At 44.5% G+C, this 18,453-nt stretch overlaps 1 protein-coding gene across 1 annotated transcript; it reads left to right on the forward strand.

Annotated features, from left to right (window-relative positions):
* Positions 1-1,110: 1,110 nt before the first annotated feature.
* Positions 1,111-17,800, forward strand: dusp16 (dual specificity phosphatase 16). Its single transcript, XM_076160063.1, has 7 exons — positions 1,111-1,357; positions 8,178-9,159; positions 10,680-10,818; positions 12,643-12,806; positions 13,276-13,435; positions 13,602-13,725; positions 14,087-17,800. The coding sequence occupies exons 2-7, from the start codon at positions 8,857-8,859 to the stop codon at positions 15,237-15,239; spliced, it is 2,043 nt and encodes a 680-aa protein (XP_076016178.1). The 5' UTR covers positions 1,111-1,357; positions 8,178-8,856; the 3' UTR covers positions 15,240-17,800.
* The last annotated feature ends 653 nt before the right edge of the window (positions 17,801-18,453 follow it).

Here is an 18,453-nt window from a genome sequence, read left to right on the forward strand (position 1 = left end):
CTTTGTTGCATTACGTCTGCATAGTTGTTTATTACATTCCTGTCAAATGTAAATGTAAATAGGAAGCTTTAGCATCCACTCTGCTGCAGCTCTCTGGCTTTGATGGTTTCATTCAGATTCAGCAGTCTGAGTTAACCATGCATGCTAATTGCTCCAGTATGAAAAACCTTTCAGCTTTCTTCTGCTCTCGTCATATCCTTTGTCCCCACACCGTCCTTCTCTGATAAACACACCAAACACAAACCTTAATGATCACCCTGGCTCACTTTGTGAAAAGACCCACCAATGTTTGATGGGGGAATTTACCCAACAAATGCAATTAGAACTGAGGAAAGTCCTTGCTGATTTGAGAAAGACAGCTTCCTCTAATGTGTTCTCCTTTTTTGTATCAGTGATTACATATGACTGATTAAAAAACCCCACATTTCCTCTTGCAACTGTTAAACTGCGCTTATCAGTTTTGCCAACAGGTCTGTTGACAAAGGCGGCATAAGAATATGAACGTCTGTGTATTGGGTAATTTTAGATTGTGACAAGGAACAAACGATTATGGTGAAGATATGAGTGTGAGTGTACAACAACAACAGCGAAAACAACATGAATAGGTTTAGAGGCTGGAGGCCAGAAAGCTGACGAGTGTAATCAGCTGATGATGAAGAACCTCAACAAAATCCCTCCAGCATGAGTTGCCAATCATTAGATTTCACAAGAAGTGGACAGCGAATCTAATGTCAAATAGTAAGTTATAATTATGAGCTTAGTAGATATAGTTATAAGACATTATGTCATAATTAGATGAAAAAAGATCTACCTTTAATCTATATTTATTTCTCATGTGGCATTACGATATACTTCCGTTTGAAATCATAATTCTTTTCATGTAGTTTGTCATTAAGTGTTTTCTGGTTTACGCCTCTATAGACGATCTTTGGTGATGTGTGTGCCTGACACATCTTCGCTCGGTTAAACTAGCGGGTTGTCCCTTTAAGACGCGGCACTGCCTACTCTCTCTCCCTCTCTATCTCCCTCTCTCTCTCTCTCTCTCTCTCTCTCTCTCTATCTCTCTCTCTCTCTCTCTCTCTGCGTGTCTCTCTTGCTCTCTCTCTCTCTCTCGCTCCCCCCCCCCTCCCCCTCTCTCTCCCCTGTGCTGTTGTGCAGCTCGGATGACGCCATGCTTTTATTTTTACCGCGGTGACCTCATCTCTCATGGCAGCGGCTCCGTCTCTGCCTCTTCTTTCTGCTTTCATACAGCTCCGCAGCTTAAACTTCACCGTTTCCACACCGAACCAGCTCCATGTTTGCGGCGGCACGGATCCTTCCTTCGCCCCTTTCTGCGTCTACGTCGAATTCCTAAACGGTAAGTTTGCGACATTTCAGGTTAAAACACCAAAAATGATCAGCTGCTGAAGTTTCGTTAACTGGGCCTAACTTAAACTTTTACCCACGCGTGTGTGAGCTCAACGCGGCGTGTAAGCGGTTAAAACTATACGTGTAAAATATAAAAAGACTCTATTTTGGTGTTTTTGTGTCCGAATTTTGCTGCCGGTGAGTCGTCGCGGACTGAGAAAATGTCAGAGCAGCTAACGCTAATAGATGCACGTTAAATCGCCAATGTCGCCCAAAGTCGTCTGAAACTACGGAAACGCTGGAAACAAAGTGTTGAGAAAGTGAGACAAGGTCGGTTTATATGTTGTCTTCTCGTGTGAAAGTGTTTAAACGTGGTTTAAAAGGCTGACACAAGGTTAAAACCTTTAACAGCCAGTGGAAATTGTAGCTTCATACGTGATGTCTGTGTTGTGGACATAACATGATGGTTCCTCTCGTTACTAAGTTAAATTTCAGCTTTTTAAGATATTTGTAGGTTTGAAACCGCACCAAAATAAATGTGAAACTAAAAACAGTCGTGTTAATTTTACTTTCATGTTAACATTTGAACACATAATATTGATGTCCAGAATAAATGTTATTTTTGCCCTTAATTAATCACAGTTATAGACAACAGCTTGTTATTTATGTGAAGTTGTTACACTGTTGTGCCCCTCTCTGAAATAAATTGATCTAATGTGCCAAACGTTCACATTCTGATCTCTTCATATGTCTACACAGTGAATAGAAGCAGTTAGTAGGTTTCACATCAGTCTGTGAACAACAAACAAACGGCAAAATGGCGAAAGCTGCCAATAATATGAAGGACTAATTGAGCCAAAGTGTGTACAGCTGCTATTCATGATTAATTAAACTTTAATAGCATCCTGTGATTTCGGTTTATCGGCAGTTGTGAACATTAATGAGTTTGTGTTGAGCTTGTTGGGACTGAGTTGTTGCCTTGTTTGTGTTATTTTCAGTAAATTTGCATGGGGAGCTTTGTGTTGTCTGGTGAGAGTAGCAGGTAAAAATGTTTCCACCCTTTTTGAAAGTCAGAAACCTCAAACTAGACGATAAGATAAATTGTAATTTATTTGTCCCCGTGGGGAGAATTTCTCTTGGATCCGCTTGTAACATATCTGTCATCTCCCCCACATGTACATTCATACATAAAGTATATATAGCAGCATACCACACACACTCTGATTCATTACACCAATGCAGACCTATCAAGCAAGGCATGTGCTCCATGACATATTTTACATTTAAAGTACTTATTCATATTCAGGTATAAATAGTCAGGTGCGCACTTCAAAACCACAGTCGTGGATAGCAGCCAATAACGACATTATCTTTGCATGTTGGCATAAATTTCTTTCTTGTACAATTGACAGAGCCTTGATACCTCTGTATCACTCTATCTTAAAAATAATTCTTAACTGTTGTTCTTTTACCTGTGGAACCTATGGAAAGTGTGTTTCTGCTGCCTCCTACAGGGAGATTTTGGGCTGTTGCGGATGAAAGTTATGAATTGAGAGAGAATCATGATGAAATCTTAGGACATTCCAGCCTCTGGGTCCTAGATCGCACCATGACTCATGTCCTCTGATGTCCAGTTAACACATTATTATAGGCAGTAATAACTGTTTAACAATTCTGGGGTTTCTGTCGGTACTTTAGGTGACCTATTCATCAAAGTCACCCTGCGCCGTCGGCACAAAAATAAGGAAACGTCTCTTTATGGGAACTAAAAATGACCGAAACACAGTAGGAAACTCCCGCCAGGGGAACTAAGATCCACACAACTAACAACCTTCAGGACGGAACTAAATTAAACTTTTCACAAGTCTAACATCTAGACCAAAGGGTATAACATCTTTACTTCCAGGGATATAGTAGAAGAAGGAAAAGCATGAAAGCCACTTCTTTTGTTGGCCATGTTGAACTAACGTGACAGACAGATAATCCGCAAAACGAAATGTCCCCAAGTTTTAAGTTACACTCCTCTGTGAATGTAAATCTACTTTATTAGGAAGACATTGCAGCTCCCTTCATGATCTCAGTGTTAAACCATGAGGAAGAAGAAGAATAAGAAGAAGCAGCACGCAGGGCCAGAGTGTGTCATGGTGTGTTTTTTTGGACGCGAGCAGCCTGAGTGGATCGTCGCGGACAGACGGAGGCATGTAACAACTGATGACAGAGCAACAGCTGGAGGACGTCCCACCAAACCAGCTGCAAATGTTCAGGGTGTGAATCATCCAGAGCTGCGATAACGTCCAGACGGATTCCATCTCCCTATAACGCGTCTGATTGGTTTACAAGTGCAGAAGTAAACAAAAGAAACACACTTTTAAGTCCAGTCACAATTAAAGATTATGTTACATTACTTATTTAGATGGTTAAGAATTGAATAACATTGTTAATTATTTTCTAATGATTCAAAATATTAATACAAAGTCAAGAATAACAGTGAAAATAATTCATTCACTATAACACATTTATCTAGAGTTATTCAAAACATTTCAAGTTATTCCAGACAAATTATTTAGATTTCAATATAACCACTTTTTCTTACTCTATTATTTCCATTTGATTTTAGTTTTTAACCAAATATTTCAGTTATTTTCCTTTTTTTCTTCCTGATTCAACCCTTTGGTATTATTTCACAGCTTCTGGCATGAAATGATTTGTGAATTTTAGAGCTGTTCTTGACTTTTCAGTGTTTTTCGACTTTTTCAATTCTTTTCTTACCATTCAGCATTTGACTATTCAGGGGGTGAAAATTGGCTTTGGTATCAGATTGTTAATTTTTTTTGAAACTACTAACCTTATTTGTGGTGAAATACTTGCTATCAGGCTTTATCCAAAAATATTGGTCATGGCGTTCAAAGGGCCTCATTAATCAAACCCTCAGTGGTTCATCAGCAGTGCGGTGGTGCGTTGGCGTCCTCATGAGAAATAAAATCCAGTAATATCAGACTGGATGCAGGATGACATCACACCATGCTGGATGAGAACATCATGTCTACTTGGCGCCACACTGCTCCAGGGCTCCTTCATCGCTATTTTATTACGAGTCACAGTTCTTCATACCCTGAGCAAACTGGAAAAAGTTTAAGAAAAGGTTGTTTAGCATAATCCAATCAAAGTGAATTTATAACTGTTCATTGATAAGATGCAGTAAATCACCGTTAGGTCAATATGACCAACCTGTTGAGGCTGAAGCTGTATGAATGAAAGGTTGTCTCATCTGTAGTGTGTGATAGTGTAGTTCTGGTGAGTGTCAAACCTTTCATGGAGACCACAGCTTGTGGATCACTGGCTGATCATCCTGACTGGCGGATTCCTTCCGTTGTAGTCATGTTTCTTCCCGGTTGTTGTCTCTCTGCCACGTCAGGTGGCTGACTGAAGTGGCGCCTCGCCGAGCTGTGATGGGGTCAGACTCCTTAAAGAGATACTTAGTGGTCGTGTTATTTAAAACTCAAACCCATGTGAGTGGAATTGGTTTTATTTGTCACTAGATGCGCTCCTTTAGGTCTGATTTGGTCCAATGTTCATGTCATGTTTCGCTCAGGTTCTTTCCACCAACCTTTAGTCTTGATCTTGTTTGAGGCTACTTACTTTATTGATATCTTGATTGATGATGCTAATGTCATCTGAAGTCATTTGATTTCCTGGCCACGGTACCGTCCCAAAACCTAAATCCTGAAGGAGATTTGGCCTGTGTTGTTTTTTGGCACAGGTCATCTCAGCCTCCACTGTTTCAGACCTTCATTTCCTTTTTCACCAACTGTAATCTCGTTGGTCTGGTTTGTCTTTTGACGTGTGCCAAGGACCAAAGTCCTCTGATTGCCTGTGATCACGGTTGAGCAAGTTATTAACCTTTGTCCAGAGAGAGGTGGCAGGTTTTCGTCTCGAGAACCAGGAAGGATTGTCGTTGTTCCCTCGTCTGCAAGCTTTTAGGTTGGGGCCTTGAGATTTGCTCCCTTTACGGGGTTAAACTTGCAGATAGTGATCTCATCTTGGCAACAGACTGTGAATAAGGGGAGGTCTGATTGATAAGTTCTGAGCCCAACACGCACATGGAAGCAGGCCTGGCTTGTGGTTTTTGTTTGTGGAAGTAATGTGATCCCGTTGGTGATTTTTCATCTGAGCTCAGTGATTGTAAGGTACCCAGGGCTCTGTGAGCAGGGACCTTAGGCTGCACTTGCTGGATGCGACTCATGATCGAGCCTTTGAACTTGTTCGGCATCCACACTCCTGACCCTGTCCCCCCCCCCCCCCCCCCCCAGACCCTCGCCTCCTCCCAAACATGAAATGTGCTTTAGCTGGGAGCAGTTTGGCCTCAGATGATGACATCATATCAGCTCAAGAGATTTTCTCCTGACTCCAGATGAAGTTGAGATAAAGCAGTTTATTATGTTGACAAATTAATGAAGAACAGCTGACATTACATTTATTTTGACATTAAAACCTGATGGCCATAATAATAACAAGGCAATCAAACATGATATAAACACTGTAATGCATGTAAATGTAGCGTGTTTTAGAGCTGACCTAGGCTCAGATCTTATCAGTCAGCCAGCCCTTTCACAGAAACATACTGTTTGGTACAGAAAACAATTTGAAGGAAGGAGACTTTATACTTATGTATGAGTTAGATGCTTCATAACCGTAAACTATCAGCAGCAACTTGACCATTGATTTGTCTCTTCACTTGGTCTTAATACCTTCCCTACACAAAGATTAAGAATAAACACATCTAGGTGCATTTTCATTTGATTACATACTTTATGTGGAACGTAATGAGTACACATTCTGACAGTATCCACAGTTTGTATAGATTGACTCTACAGATTATTACTTTGGCTCAAAGTTGAGGTGTTGGGTCTTGACTTGGACCTGAACAGGATTCCTCTGATTCCATGGGTTTCTATTGATCTGAACGCATCTGTTGATTACGCCTGTTGAGTGTGAGGATTTACAGACGCACAGATGTGAGCAGATTCACCCCCCATGATCTCTTTTTGCAACATTCCACTTATACAGACATTTTTCTAATCTCAGCGGAGGGCGAGATCCGATAAGACTGCAATTAGGTTACTCTGATGCCATCTGTTTGGAGGATTTTGTAGCCGGCAATTTGACAGAGATCAGATATCTTGACAGGAATGTCCCGGCTTGAAAAGCATCACTGGAATAGCGCTTATTCCCGTTCAGAGTGTGAAGTGGAACATGACGGCGCCTCGGGCCTCCCAGCTGTTGTGTGGGAGCTTCACATGGAATCTGACCTCCGATAAATGAGTTTAAAGGTGTTTTGTTTTTAGCTTCATATCTTTATCTCTGTCTCTGTTTACAACAACACTACTAAACTGTACTGGACAATGAGTAGTAGCAGTAATAGCAGTAGTCATAGTAATAACAATCGTTTATTCATTTATTTTTACTGTAGTACAACTTTAACTGCAGGACTTGTAATGTAGCTTTTAGCAAAGTCATTAAACGGTTAAAACTTTATCAATTTTCAGATGTTGTCAATAAAGGTTAGACATTCTAACCAGCAAACTGAGCTATAAATGAAAGCATTGAATAACCAACTCAAGTAAATATGTCAGAAAACTACTAAACAGAAGTCTAATTATGAAATTCATTTTTGTATATATGCCAACTCCTGTATGTGCTGATATAGGGTATAGATAAACTGTATACATACATGTAGAAGAGCGTTTTCTTTAATGACATGATCCTAATAAGTCTGTAGCACAGCTTTAACATCAGTCGTACTGCTAATGGAGCAGCTGTGGCTCAGACGCCGCCGTGCAAAACGAAGTGAGGAGTTGCTATGTTTGGACGGCATTGGCTGGAAATGTGATTGTGGAGATGCGACGCCTGGGCCTCTGGAGTGTGTGTGAGCCGGAGACCTGGAGCCACTCGGGGCAAATGGGGAATGTAAGGAGACGCTGCGTGTGGCTGAACGTGTCAGCTCCAGCAGAGGGAACGCACTGAGGAATTAAACATTTTTTATTGCTTTTGGAACCTGCAGAGCATTTTCTCGGCACGCGGCGTGTATATGTGTGGGTGTGTGTGTAATGGTGCCCGGTGTGTGGGCTGCTGGAGGAGGAACATGTTCTGGGGATTTTTTTGGTAACTGCAGGTCTTTACAGGGCGAGGGAATTTCCTGGGCTCCCGGCTGCAGTCTGCTCTGAGTCAGGCCGCTGCAGGAGACAGGGATGTTTGGCAACGCTCATGCTCCAGCCTAGAGAGCACACATACACACACACACACACACACACACACACACACACAGACAGGTCACTCATCAGGCGTTATGAGTAGGTGTTGGTTATTTGGCGTTGAAACCGTTTCTGTGTGCGTGTAGCCTCCTCGCTGCTCTGATGGGTCTGTGTGTCTCCATGCTGTCAATAGGGGGCGCTCCGCTGTTTTGTGGTTCCGTATTCCAACAAGAAGGATGTCATGGGCCGATTGGTGTCATGATAAACGCTGTGGTTGATCCAGTCAGTTTTACTTGATCAAAGAGTAAAACACTCAGCCAATCAATAATTGTGAATTGCGGTTGATTAATGAATAAATGGCTTCATCAGTTTCTCTTAGCAGCTGTTGGTGCATAAACACAGCAGCAGATGAACAAAGATTCTTTGACGAGAGAAGTTTATCACGCCAAGTTAAACGAATGCAGAGCGGCGTTACTAAAGAGGCTCTTCCAATGGACGCGACGCTCGATTTGAGCCCGGCGCTAAATCTAATTCTCGTCTCCTTTTTGTCTCCTTTCTGTCTCCTTTCTCCCCCCAAAGGCTGATAACCACTTGAGCATGAAGACGAGGAGCGAGGTGCAGGGTGATGTCATCGCCGCTCCGTCCAGGAGAAAAGACCTCTTTTGTCTCACGGCTGCAATGGTGTGAATAAGACCTCCGTCCCCCCACCTCTGACACAGACTCCTCCGCTCGGTAGAACCAGCCTGTTGTGGACACATCGTTTGGCACACACCCACCCCACCTCACACACACACACACACACACACACACACACACACACACACACACACACACACACACACACACACACACTTACATACACTAGAGTCTGACAAACACAAGACAGATAGTGGGGGGTTTGCTTTTTTGCCTTTAAGGGCCACAGTGAGGCCTTCCTCCCTCCCTCCCTCCCTCCCTCTCTCTCTCTCTCTTTCTCGCGCCTGTTACCCCCCCCACCCCTGTTGGCCCGGGGTTTTCGGACTGCCAAGCGCCATCGGGATGACATCATACCCGGCCGACACAATGGAGCTCTTCATCTCCTGAGGGCCCTCGCCAGGCTGCGTCACTGCGCTGGACCGCCGGCCCGGGACGACAAGGAGGAGGAGAAGAAGGAGGAGGAGGAGGAGGACGACGTGGGCCAGGAGTGAGGGAGGAGGAGAAGGGGGGTGGGGGGGTGGGGGGACGCTCTTTGGGAGAGCAGAGTTAGAAATAGTTTGTCATGTCTGAGCGTCCCGTGGGAACGGGAGTCAGGTCCGGTGTTGGACCTAGACCTGGACCTGCACCCGGACCTGGGGTTGTGAGGTCAGGCGTGGCACAGCCCATTGGGGCAGAGGCGCTGGTGGCCCTGCTGGAGGGGGGACTGGACAGGGTGCTGCTCATTGACAGCAGGCCGTTCGTGGACTACAATGCCTCGCACATCCTGGAGGCCGTCAATGTCAACTGCTCCAAGCTGATGAAGAGGAGGCTGCAGCAGGACAAGGTCCAGATCAATGAGCTGCTCCAGCACTCGGCCAAGAAGAAGGTGAGGAAGTCCGTCCTCCAAAACGCTTTGACATGCAGCTTTGTTTCTGTAATCTTTCATTCGACATCTAGTTAAATTCCGTTTCATGTAGCGCTGAGAAACCTTGTAAATGTAGTTTTCCGTAACCTAAATTTACCACGTTCCCGATCCCAAAGCTCCTCAGATTTGGCTGGATATGGGCGTCCAATCTGAGCACGGCGTATATTTAACAAAGACGTTTTTCAAGGCCTCCCTTTTTGTGGTCTGGTGTTAAATTGGAATAACAGCTTGGAGGAAGCTCGCCCGCTCCTTTTATAACTGAGGCAACATTTTCCGTATGATTGTGAGCTGTAATTAATTCTTTGCGCGCAATGAAGGAGCGAAAGCCTTGTTTCCTCAAGTGAGCAGGACTTGACGCGTAGCCAAGCCACAACGGTTCTGCCTCGGCGCTTGGCCTCAAAGTGGGACTGTGCGGGCTGCCAGGGACCCCCCGACTGGTGCAGCGGCGCCCCCGCAGTGAGGAGATGCTGGTGACGGACAGGACGGCAGGCTTAGAGTGACGGATCAATGAGCTGATGGTTCAGATGTCAACGCAGCCACGTGTAGTTTTGTAGCCACAGAACGATTTCATGCGTCCTGTTTGTTGGTATTTGTCGAAGGAATGTGTATTTATATATCCAAATACTTTTGTCTTCTCTTCTATGGTGAAATGTCAGGATATTGTAATGACGTACACTCCGGGGTTTATTACAAGTTCATTCCCAGCAGTGTGATTTGGGGATTTGCAAAGCCCATGTTCAGATCATTTCATGGAGCAGGCTTGTTGCACAGGGTTCGTACGATAATTGAAATCTTTGGCAAAGTCATGGAATCTAAAAATCGTGTTTCTGGGCCTGGAAAACTCATGGAACTTGAAATTCTGCAGGAGAAAAGTATCGTATCAACTCTAAACCATTTATGATTCCATGGGCTGTAATTGGATGAGAGGCTCGGCCAATTCCTGGTGTCTGCGCGTCGCCATAGTAACCTAGTCTCCGCTCACCTTTTTACAGAATGAAGAAGATAGTGCTCTCTGCACGGTTTGGCCTACAGTGCAGACGGAAAATGCAGGCAAATTAGTTTTTAGTCAAATTGTGACAGTAAGCGTCCTAATTATTGAACTATTATATAAACTTTAATCATTACAAATAAAATGATGATGCGTGAGCCATTTATGCTAGTGAACTCTTTCATGTGAAAACACTGCTGGCCTTCCCTTCGACGCCGCAGTGCTGTGTTGGCGCCATGATGAAGTGGACAGATCCCAGTGGGAAGGACGGATTAGAGCAGGAAACAGATGCGAGGATGAAAACACACGACGGGATACAGGAAGTCACATTTCTACCACACACCTGGTGGAAACCTGAACAGATGATGTCATAAACGTACTTGTGCTGAATGCATTGCAGAGGTAGACAGGACAAGATCAGGTTGTGTTATAAAATGTTCCTCCTCGCATCTTTTGCTCCTTTCCTTACAATGCGTTCTCACCAATTGCATAGCTGGAGTTGCCGGGCGACCAGGAGGTGGTGGTGTACGACCAGAGTTCGTCAGACCCGGCGGCCCTGAGCTCGGAGGCGTTTCTCTGCGTCCTGTTGGCCAAACTGGAGAGGAGCTTCCCATCTGTCCACCTGCTCTCAGGTGAGTCTCTCCCCCTCCAGCACCCAGTCTGAGTCAGGAAGACACAAAGTAAACTGTGTACTTGGAGGAACAATCCTGTTCCTTTTTTTAATCAACTTCCCTTTATAGCTTCCCCTGCTGTGCTGATGTTTATTATATCATGAGGAAAAACACAGGTTCCTCTTTCATACACACACAGACACACAATCTATTGTGTAGCTGTTAAGTGAGCATGAAAGAGTGAGATTTCGGGAACCCCACAAGTCCTTTGGGTTTTACGTGCAAGGGTGGAGTCCAGCATTACCTCATGCTTACATAACACAACCCTCAGTGGAAAGAAGGGAGGACGTCTGCCGCTGGCCCGTCGCTCAGACTAATAAACAAAACCATCAAGTGCCACTGAGCCGAGACTTTGAGTGTTCATCTATCAGCCGGCGTGACAGCGTGAATGAGGAAATGTCGGCTGTAATCAGCACCGCGGCTCCGCTTCCCTTCAGTGAAAAATATCCTGTGAAAACATTCGCTCATGATCCCTTTAATGAACGTAGCTAATGTTTTCATTCAGCGTATTTAGTTTCAACATCGTTTATGTGACTTATGTGCAGAATATGGAGTTTATTTACATTTAAGATTGTGGTTTAATTGACATTAATCTTTTACTTACGTTGCTTTAACCTTCTTTCACATCTGCATTCTCACATTAAAGTGTTTGAGGCGAATAACAAAGACAAGCAGTATGAGAGAGGGGGAGAGAGTAGAAGGAGAGAGAGGAAAGGGAGAGGGAGGGAGGATGGAGGCAAAGGAGGGGAGAGAGAGAGAGGGGGAAACGGGAGAGGATGAGGAGGGGCAGGGGACAGAAAGAGAGGAGGAGGAGGAGAGATTTTGATCAAAGATAGATGACATTGAGTGTAGGTTTGGGCTGCAGAGTTTTTGATGGCGTACGGAGCATCTGATCCAAGGCTTGTTACTAGGCAACAAGCATAGAACATGCAATGCGCGTTATGCCCTGCAGTGCAAATATGATGGACAGAACAAATAACTTATTAATGATTTTTATATTCTTAAGCTCCTCATTTAGATGAAAAGGGTTCATCCTTCTGTGACAATGAATGTAAGATGTGTTGTTTGGCCTCTTGTTGAGCTTATTGGATTAACTTCTGCATGCAGTTACTCACAAACAAAGACACTGAGACTTTCATATTTACTTACACAAACACATTAAAGAACATGTGGTAATCAGATGAAATATAAAACCCACAACATGCATAAAGTTGCATTAAACACATTAAGGTAACACATACATCTCACTGTCCAAATCCTATAAATAAAGGGTTTGTTCTGTGTGGAGCATGAATGGACCATGAAGTCATTAGTTACAGAGGTAATTACAGAGGAGCATTTTGGCCTAATGATGGTTTAACCAAAATCCAACCAATCAACCTCAAGGGATCATGATTATCCAAAGCAAATTTAATCCACATCTGGCCAGTAGTTGTTGAGATACTTTGCTGCGAGTCTGTTGTGTACATATATATCCGTTTGCAGTAACACTGGCCTTACTCCAGTGATTGTCATCGTTTGTCTGTCAGCAGCTCTGTTTTGTGTTTACTAGTAGACAGCTGAGGCAGATCGCTGACATCATCCAGCTGTTGAGACTTTTCCAAAGCACGTTTTTCCATTTTGCGAGATTACACCAACTGTGAGGCAGGAAAACTGACTGAGTACAAAGCAAAGCAGAAAGAAAACAAAAAATATGCAGAAAGAAAGAGGGGCGGAGAGCTGACGTGGACGTGAAGGAAAGTGCTCATCACCAGTGTTTGTGTGTGTGCACGTTTGGTTTTCCAGGTGGCTTCAGCGAGTTTTCCCACCTTTTCCCCGGCTTGTGTGAGGGTAAATCCACCCTGGTGCCCTCCTGCGTCTCTCAGCCCTGCCTGCCTGTCACCAATGTCGGGCCCACACGCATCCTGCCGCACCTGTACCTGGGCTGCCAAAGAGACGTCCTCAACAAGGTAGATACACCTCAGTGTCATGTGATCCCATTTGACCAATAACATCCTTGTTCTTGGATTACCGTTGGGAGAAAATCAGGCGTCCTTGAGTCCCACAGCACCTACAGCTACCTACATCTGATGGGCTTGAGAACCACTCATTCCAGCTTCAGTCTGCTTTCACTTTAGCTCAGTGTTAATCAGCCATCTAATATATGACAGCTTTGTTGTGTAGTCTGTGTTTAAGAGCCTCTGAGGGCAGCAATTTGTCCTGCTGCTTTGTGGAGACTAACAGGGTCACACTGTCACTGCTGTGGGTTACACTTACAACTCATTGACAGAGTTCAAGTTCTCGACATAAAATCCTCGGAAGGTTTCAAGGAGGTTTGGGAACAGGCATAGGAACGCTGAGGCCTTTTACTTGGCAGGTCTATGGAGTGTTGAGAAGATGCCAGTATTCATGTGTGAATGATTTTGACTGTTATTTCAGGAGCTGATGCAGCAGAATGACATTGCATACGTCCTGAATGCCAGTAACACGTGTCCCAAACCAGACTTCATCCCAGAGTCCCACTTCCTGCGTGTTCCAGTCAATGACAGCTTCTGTGAGAAAATCCTTCCCTGGTTGGATAAATCGGTAGAGTTCATAGGTCAGTATCACAGACACACTGAGACTCTGACTCTTTATTGAGTGTGTGAAGTTATGTGTGCTGTTTGGTAAACCTTTAAATGCAGGGCCCTCACTCTGTCATGAAATGTTCCTAAGCCTTGTCTGTTCTTCTTCTCTGTGTGTGTGTGTGTACTTGTGCGATTCAGAGAAGGCAAAAGCCTCAAACGCCCGGGTCCTGGTTCACTGCCTCGCCGGCATCTCCCGCTCGGCCACAATCGCCATCGCGTACATCATGAAGAGAATGGACATGTCGCTGGACGAGGCGTACAGGTGAGAGCCACGTCACAGGAAAGCCACAGAGATATTAATAATGCCAGAACTTTGTGTCACGTCCACGAGCAAAGCCTCTGGTGTTGTGTAGCTGAACACGGTGCTTTGTCTCTGTGGACACATTCCTCTGCACAAGGTTTGTGTGGATCTTTGATGGTGCACATTCCTCTCACCGTAGGTTGTAACAAAAAGAATGTCTGTCCTAATGAGCCCACTTCCTCATTTTGGCCTCTAATTAAACTCTCCTTTGTGTCGTTGCCAATTACTAACGATGTTCATGAGAGCCGCTAATGATGGCCGGAGAATGCATGCTGAGGATACAGCAGCTCATATTCTACATTCTTTGTCTTTGTGTGTTCAGATTTGTGAAGGAAAAGAGGCCAACCATCTCCCCAAACTTTAACTTCCTGGGCCAGCTTCTAGATTTTGAGAAAAAGATCAAAAGCCCTCACGGTACTGAGACAAAACTCAAGTCCATCAGTCATCCAGGGCCGAGCGATGAGGCCCGTGTTCATTTGGGGATTCCAGACTGTGTTCAGGAGCCAGCAGGTGGCATGCAGGAACCTTCAGTGGGCCCCAGTCTGGCCCTGCTAGAGCCCCTCACCCTGCCGTGTGTCTTAGCTGATGGAGCTGAGGACCGGCTCCTGGCTCAGGCCCTCAGCGGCTTGCAGCTCACAGAGGGAGCAGAGGATAACGCCAGGCTCAAACGCTCATTTTCATTGGACATAAAGTCATACGGTGAGCCAAGTGGTAACGCTGCTCACAGAGTCTTTGTCGCTCACGCTGGATCAGGGGACACCTCAGAGTACTTCAAACCTTCAGCTTTCAAAGACCCCACCAGCAAACCCTGCCAGTTCTCCCCGGTGGAGGAGGTTTCAGAGCAGTCCACTCCCGAACAAAGTCCCGACAAGGAGCAGGTAGACGGACCTGAGGCGGCCGCACCAGCAGCCTCCAGCACCTTCTCCACATCCACCGCTGCTACCAGCACAGTCAAACCTCCACCAGCTCCACCACATTGCTCCCATCAACTCCACCGCAGTGGCAGTATGGAGGAGAACACCCACGCTGCTAGCTTTTTGTTTGGTTTGTCCCGCAGTCAGCAGCACCTGGCCAAGCCCGGCGCCGGCGGCACGTTGAAAGGATGGCATTCGGACATCCTGCTCGGACCCGTCACTGTCTCCACCTCCTCCCTGGCCGGCGGTTGGTACCTTTCCTCTGAGTCCACCCGCTTCTACTCCACGTCCGCCATCCTGAGCGGCAGCGGGTTTGCGGCTTACAGCTGCAGTCATGGCTTGGAGGCGGTACGGCGACGCGGCCGGCAGAGGAGCGGCGACAGAGGAGACTCGCGTAGGAGTTGGCACGAGGAGAGCACCTTCGAGAAGCAGCTGAAGCGCCGCAGCTGCCAGATGGAGTTTGGCGACGGCATGGCAGAGAGTCGGTCCCGCGAGGAGATCGGTAAGATGGGGAGTCAGTCCAGCTTCTCTGGAAGCATGGAGATCATCGAGGTGTCCTGAAAGCGTAGGTTTCTGTAGCTCGTCTTGTTCTTAGAACCCTCACACTCGGTGGGGAAACGTGATCCCTACTCCTGGCCTGGATCGAATGCAGCTTGGGCTTAAACTGTACTGGTGGAAAAGTATGTTGTTTCAACAGCCTTAAATGTAGTAGAGATGAACTCTTGGAAGCAGCTGCGTGTTACTGAATGTGATGAAAAGGAGGCGTAACACCCGATGGACACTTTTTCACTGAGGACTGAGCCTTTGAATGTTTTGTTTTGTCGTATTTTCTCAGATAGTTTGACTGCTCTGCCTGACAATGTTGATTTTCTTACCAATGCGAGGAACTAAGATGAAGCCTGATGATGTTGAACTGGAATGGGGAACTTTACCTTTGTACTTATTCTGTTTTCTACTCACCCATGAAGGTTTCGATTCTCAACAGTCCAGTACCTCACAGATCCAAATTAGAGCTTGACTTTATTAGTGTTCTGCGTAGCTCATTGACAGTTAAAGTCTCAGGTGTTATTTGAGCTGCAGGGGGAGACGGTCAAAGTGTTTCTCATAAAAGATACAGCTCAGATGTGATTTAGAACCATTAAATAAGACTGAAAATGGCTTGAGTTTGAAAGCTGGTAAAAGCTGGTAAACACCTTTTACCACTTTGACAGTCCCAGGGATCAGCGCTCCTGTTTCCTCACCCAAACATATCATATTGAGGGTCACCATCAGATGCGTTCTTGTCTCAGCAGGTGTTCCAGTAAATATTTGTACAAGCAGAAGATTGATTTCAGAAAGTGCTTTCAATAATAAAGAGGCTGGGACTCTTGTTCAAAGATTGTGTAGCCGAAACCGAGATCATGCGAGTGTCTGCGCAAACAGAGGGTCGATGATTGAATTCAGATGGAGTCTAGAATGTTAAAGCCTTGGTTGGATCACTCACAAAGTTCATTTGCAGTTAATCTTGCACTACTGTGGTTTTCAGAATGGGTTTGCTTAAAATGTATAAATCACGTTAAGAAAATAATGCTGTGATCCTGAATGTGTGTATGAGTGTGTGTGTTTGATGCCCTCAGGCCACCACTACCAGCCTTAAGTTAACAAATGGCCGTTTCATTTTGAGTCAGAGACAAAAAGAAGGAAAACATGGATCTAGTTTAGTTTGGAACCTGGAAGGTGTTTCTGAGAGGTAATGTTCACAAATGATTGCACACAGAATTGTTTCTTAGACCGGAAAGAACAGAATTTCAAGGAATTCCTTGAAACTATGGGCCAAGGGTTTTTCTTGTTGTAGCCTGTCTTCACATCCTCTTTCCAGTTTAGTCATCCAAAGACAACTTCTTCTCTTCCTCCTTTTCATCATTCTGAAATGTCAAAGGAGGAGGTCCAGAAATAAAGCCGATACAACAAGTTCCACCAGCTTTCTATTAAAAGCAGCTTCTTTACATTATTAAGCTTCTCAGTCTTCCAGGGGTTTCACAAAGACGTTTACAAAAACGTTTGACTCTTGTAAGTAGAAGTTATTTGCAATGGGTTCTAAGTAAAACAAGAACGCTTGGATGCTAAAACAAGAAATTCCTTCAAGCTGCCCAGTTCCATTAACTCCTCCTGAGCCACAAGACTTTTCCGGCACAAAGTAGCCTGGATGTCCCTTTCTTTCTGGCCACGTTCTCCAGCTCTTCCTGGGGGAATTTTTAGAGGTCCCCGGACCAGATTGGATAAATAAACCCTCCAGTCTATTCTGGGTCTGCCTCGTGTTCTCCTCCCAGTTGGAAGTGCCTGGAACGTGTCCCCAAGGAGGCGTCAAAGAGGCTTCCTGATCTGACCTCAGATGGTGCCTTCCAGCACCGGCTCTTCTCCAAGATCATCCATTTACCCCAAAACCCCCAAAAGGATTTAATAATAGTAATAAGAATTTAGGCAACATGAACTTCAGTGAGGTTCAAGATATGAGATGTAAAATCATGGTAGGGGGTGCAAAGAAAGAAATTCAGGAGATCAAGCCTGAAGACAGTGGAAATAATTATGCTTGATTAAAGAGACAAATCTAGAAGCCGAATCTAGAAAAGGGGAGAAATCTCTAAGTCAGTTCTAGCAAGCACTTAAGTTTCTGTTTTTCTTCATGATATGCACCATCATTTTCTTCATAGTGCTCTAAACTCTCCAAATTTCCTCTGAGCTTACAGTTGACGTGTTGATACTCAGCTGTGTAGCTGTTTCATGTAGGTCTGCTCCTTTAAGGCAGGATGACCTGATGAGCTTAGCACATCTTTGTTGTCATTCATTGTTGTTATTGAAAGAGTAAACTAGACATATGTCCATCGGTTTATATTTTAACGATCATAATCAATCAAAGCCATTGATTAGCTCCTGATTACATTTCTCAATTGAAAAAAGGACTTTTTGAGGGCAGACATGGTGGGATGAGACTGAAGATGGTACAGGTGTGAGTCAGAGTGAGAGTCGGCCTGTGTGAGCGATCATAGATGATTTTACTTTTGTCAACATGCACATTTGTATGAAGTTTAAATAAACAGTAGATGTATGATGACTGATGAAATAAAATCAGAAATGGTACAAAACATGACGGACTGAACTTTCATTTTTGTGGTAAGCAAATTTGCTGTCAGTTGTGTGTATTTTACAGAATCTAAACTCTTGGCATATACCGCCATCTAGTGTAACTTATTTGTAACTCCCTCAAAGTAAACTATGATGGTACTGAATTTTGTGTTTTTTGTTAAAAATTGGTAAGCAACAACTTTTTAAGCATTTCTGGTAATGTTTTACAGGTTTGTTATTAAGGTTTTACCTATCCCAAGGATTTTTTTGGGCATTTTGTTTTTACATGATATTCCATGTAAACGAGAATTCTTTTAGATTAGATACACCTTGAATAATTAATATGGTTAATTTCCCACCAATTTGCCGTTGTAGACAGATACTCTGGCAGTTTTACAAATTTGCTTTCAGGTCAGATCTGAACTAGATCCCAGACATTGTTTTTAGTTTTTGTAATTTGCAGTATTCTGGAGATATTTGGCCTCACGGATGATCTGAAAAACCACATTTTGTCAAATTGCAGGACTGTCATTCATTCGTTTACAGTCAAGCACTTGGATGGATCACATGAATGATTCACCTACAGAGGGCGCCACAGCGTCTCTCCTGAGGATTTACCGATAGGTCATAAGAGTTAAGGAATCCCTGAATAGTGGCTGAAAGGTTGTCACCT

The sequence above is a fragment of the Genypterus blacodes genome, unplaced genomic scaffold (assembly GCF_046128005.1).
Source record: "Genypterus blacodes isolate CSIRO-AG114 ecotype Tasmania unplaced genomic scaffold, CSIRO-AGI_Gbla_v1 ptg000103l_1, whole genome shotgun sequence".
In the NCBI taxonomy this organism is placed as follows: Eukaryota; Metazoa; Chordata; class Actinopteri; order Ophidiiformes; family Ophidiidae; genus Genypterus; species Genypterus blacodes.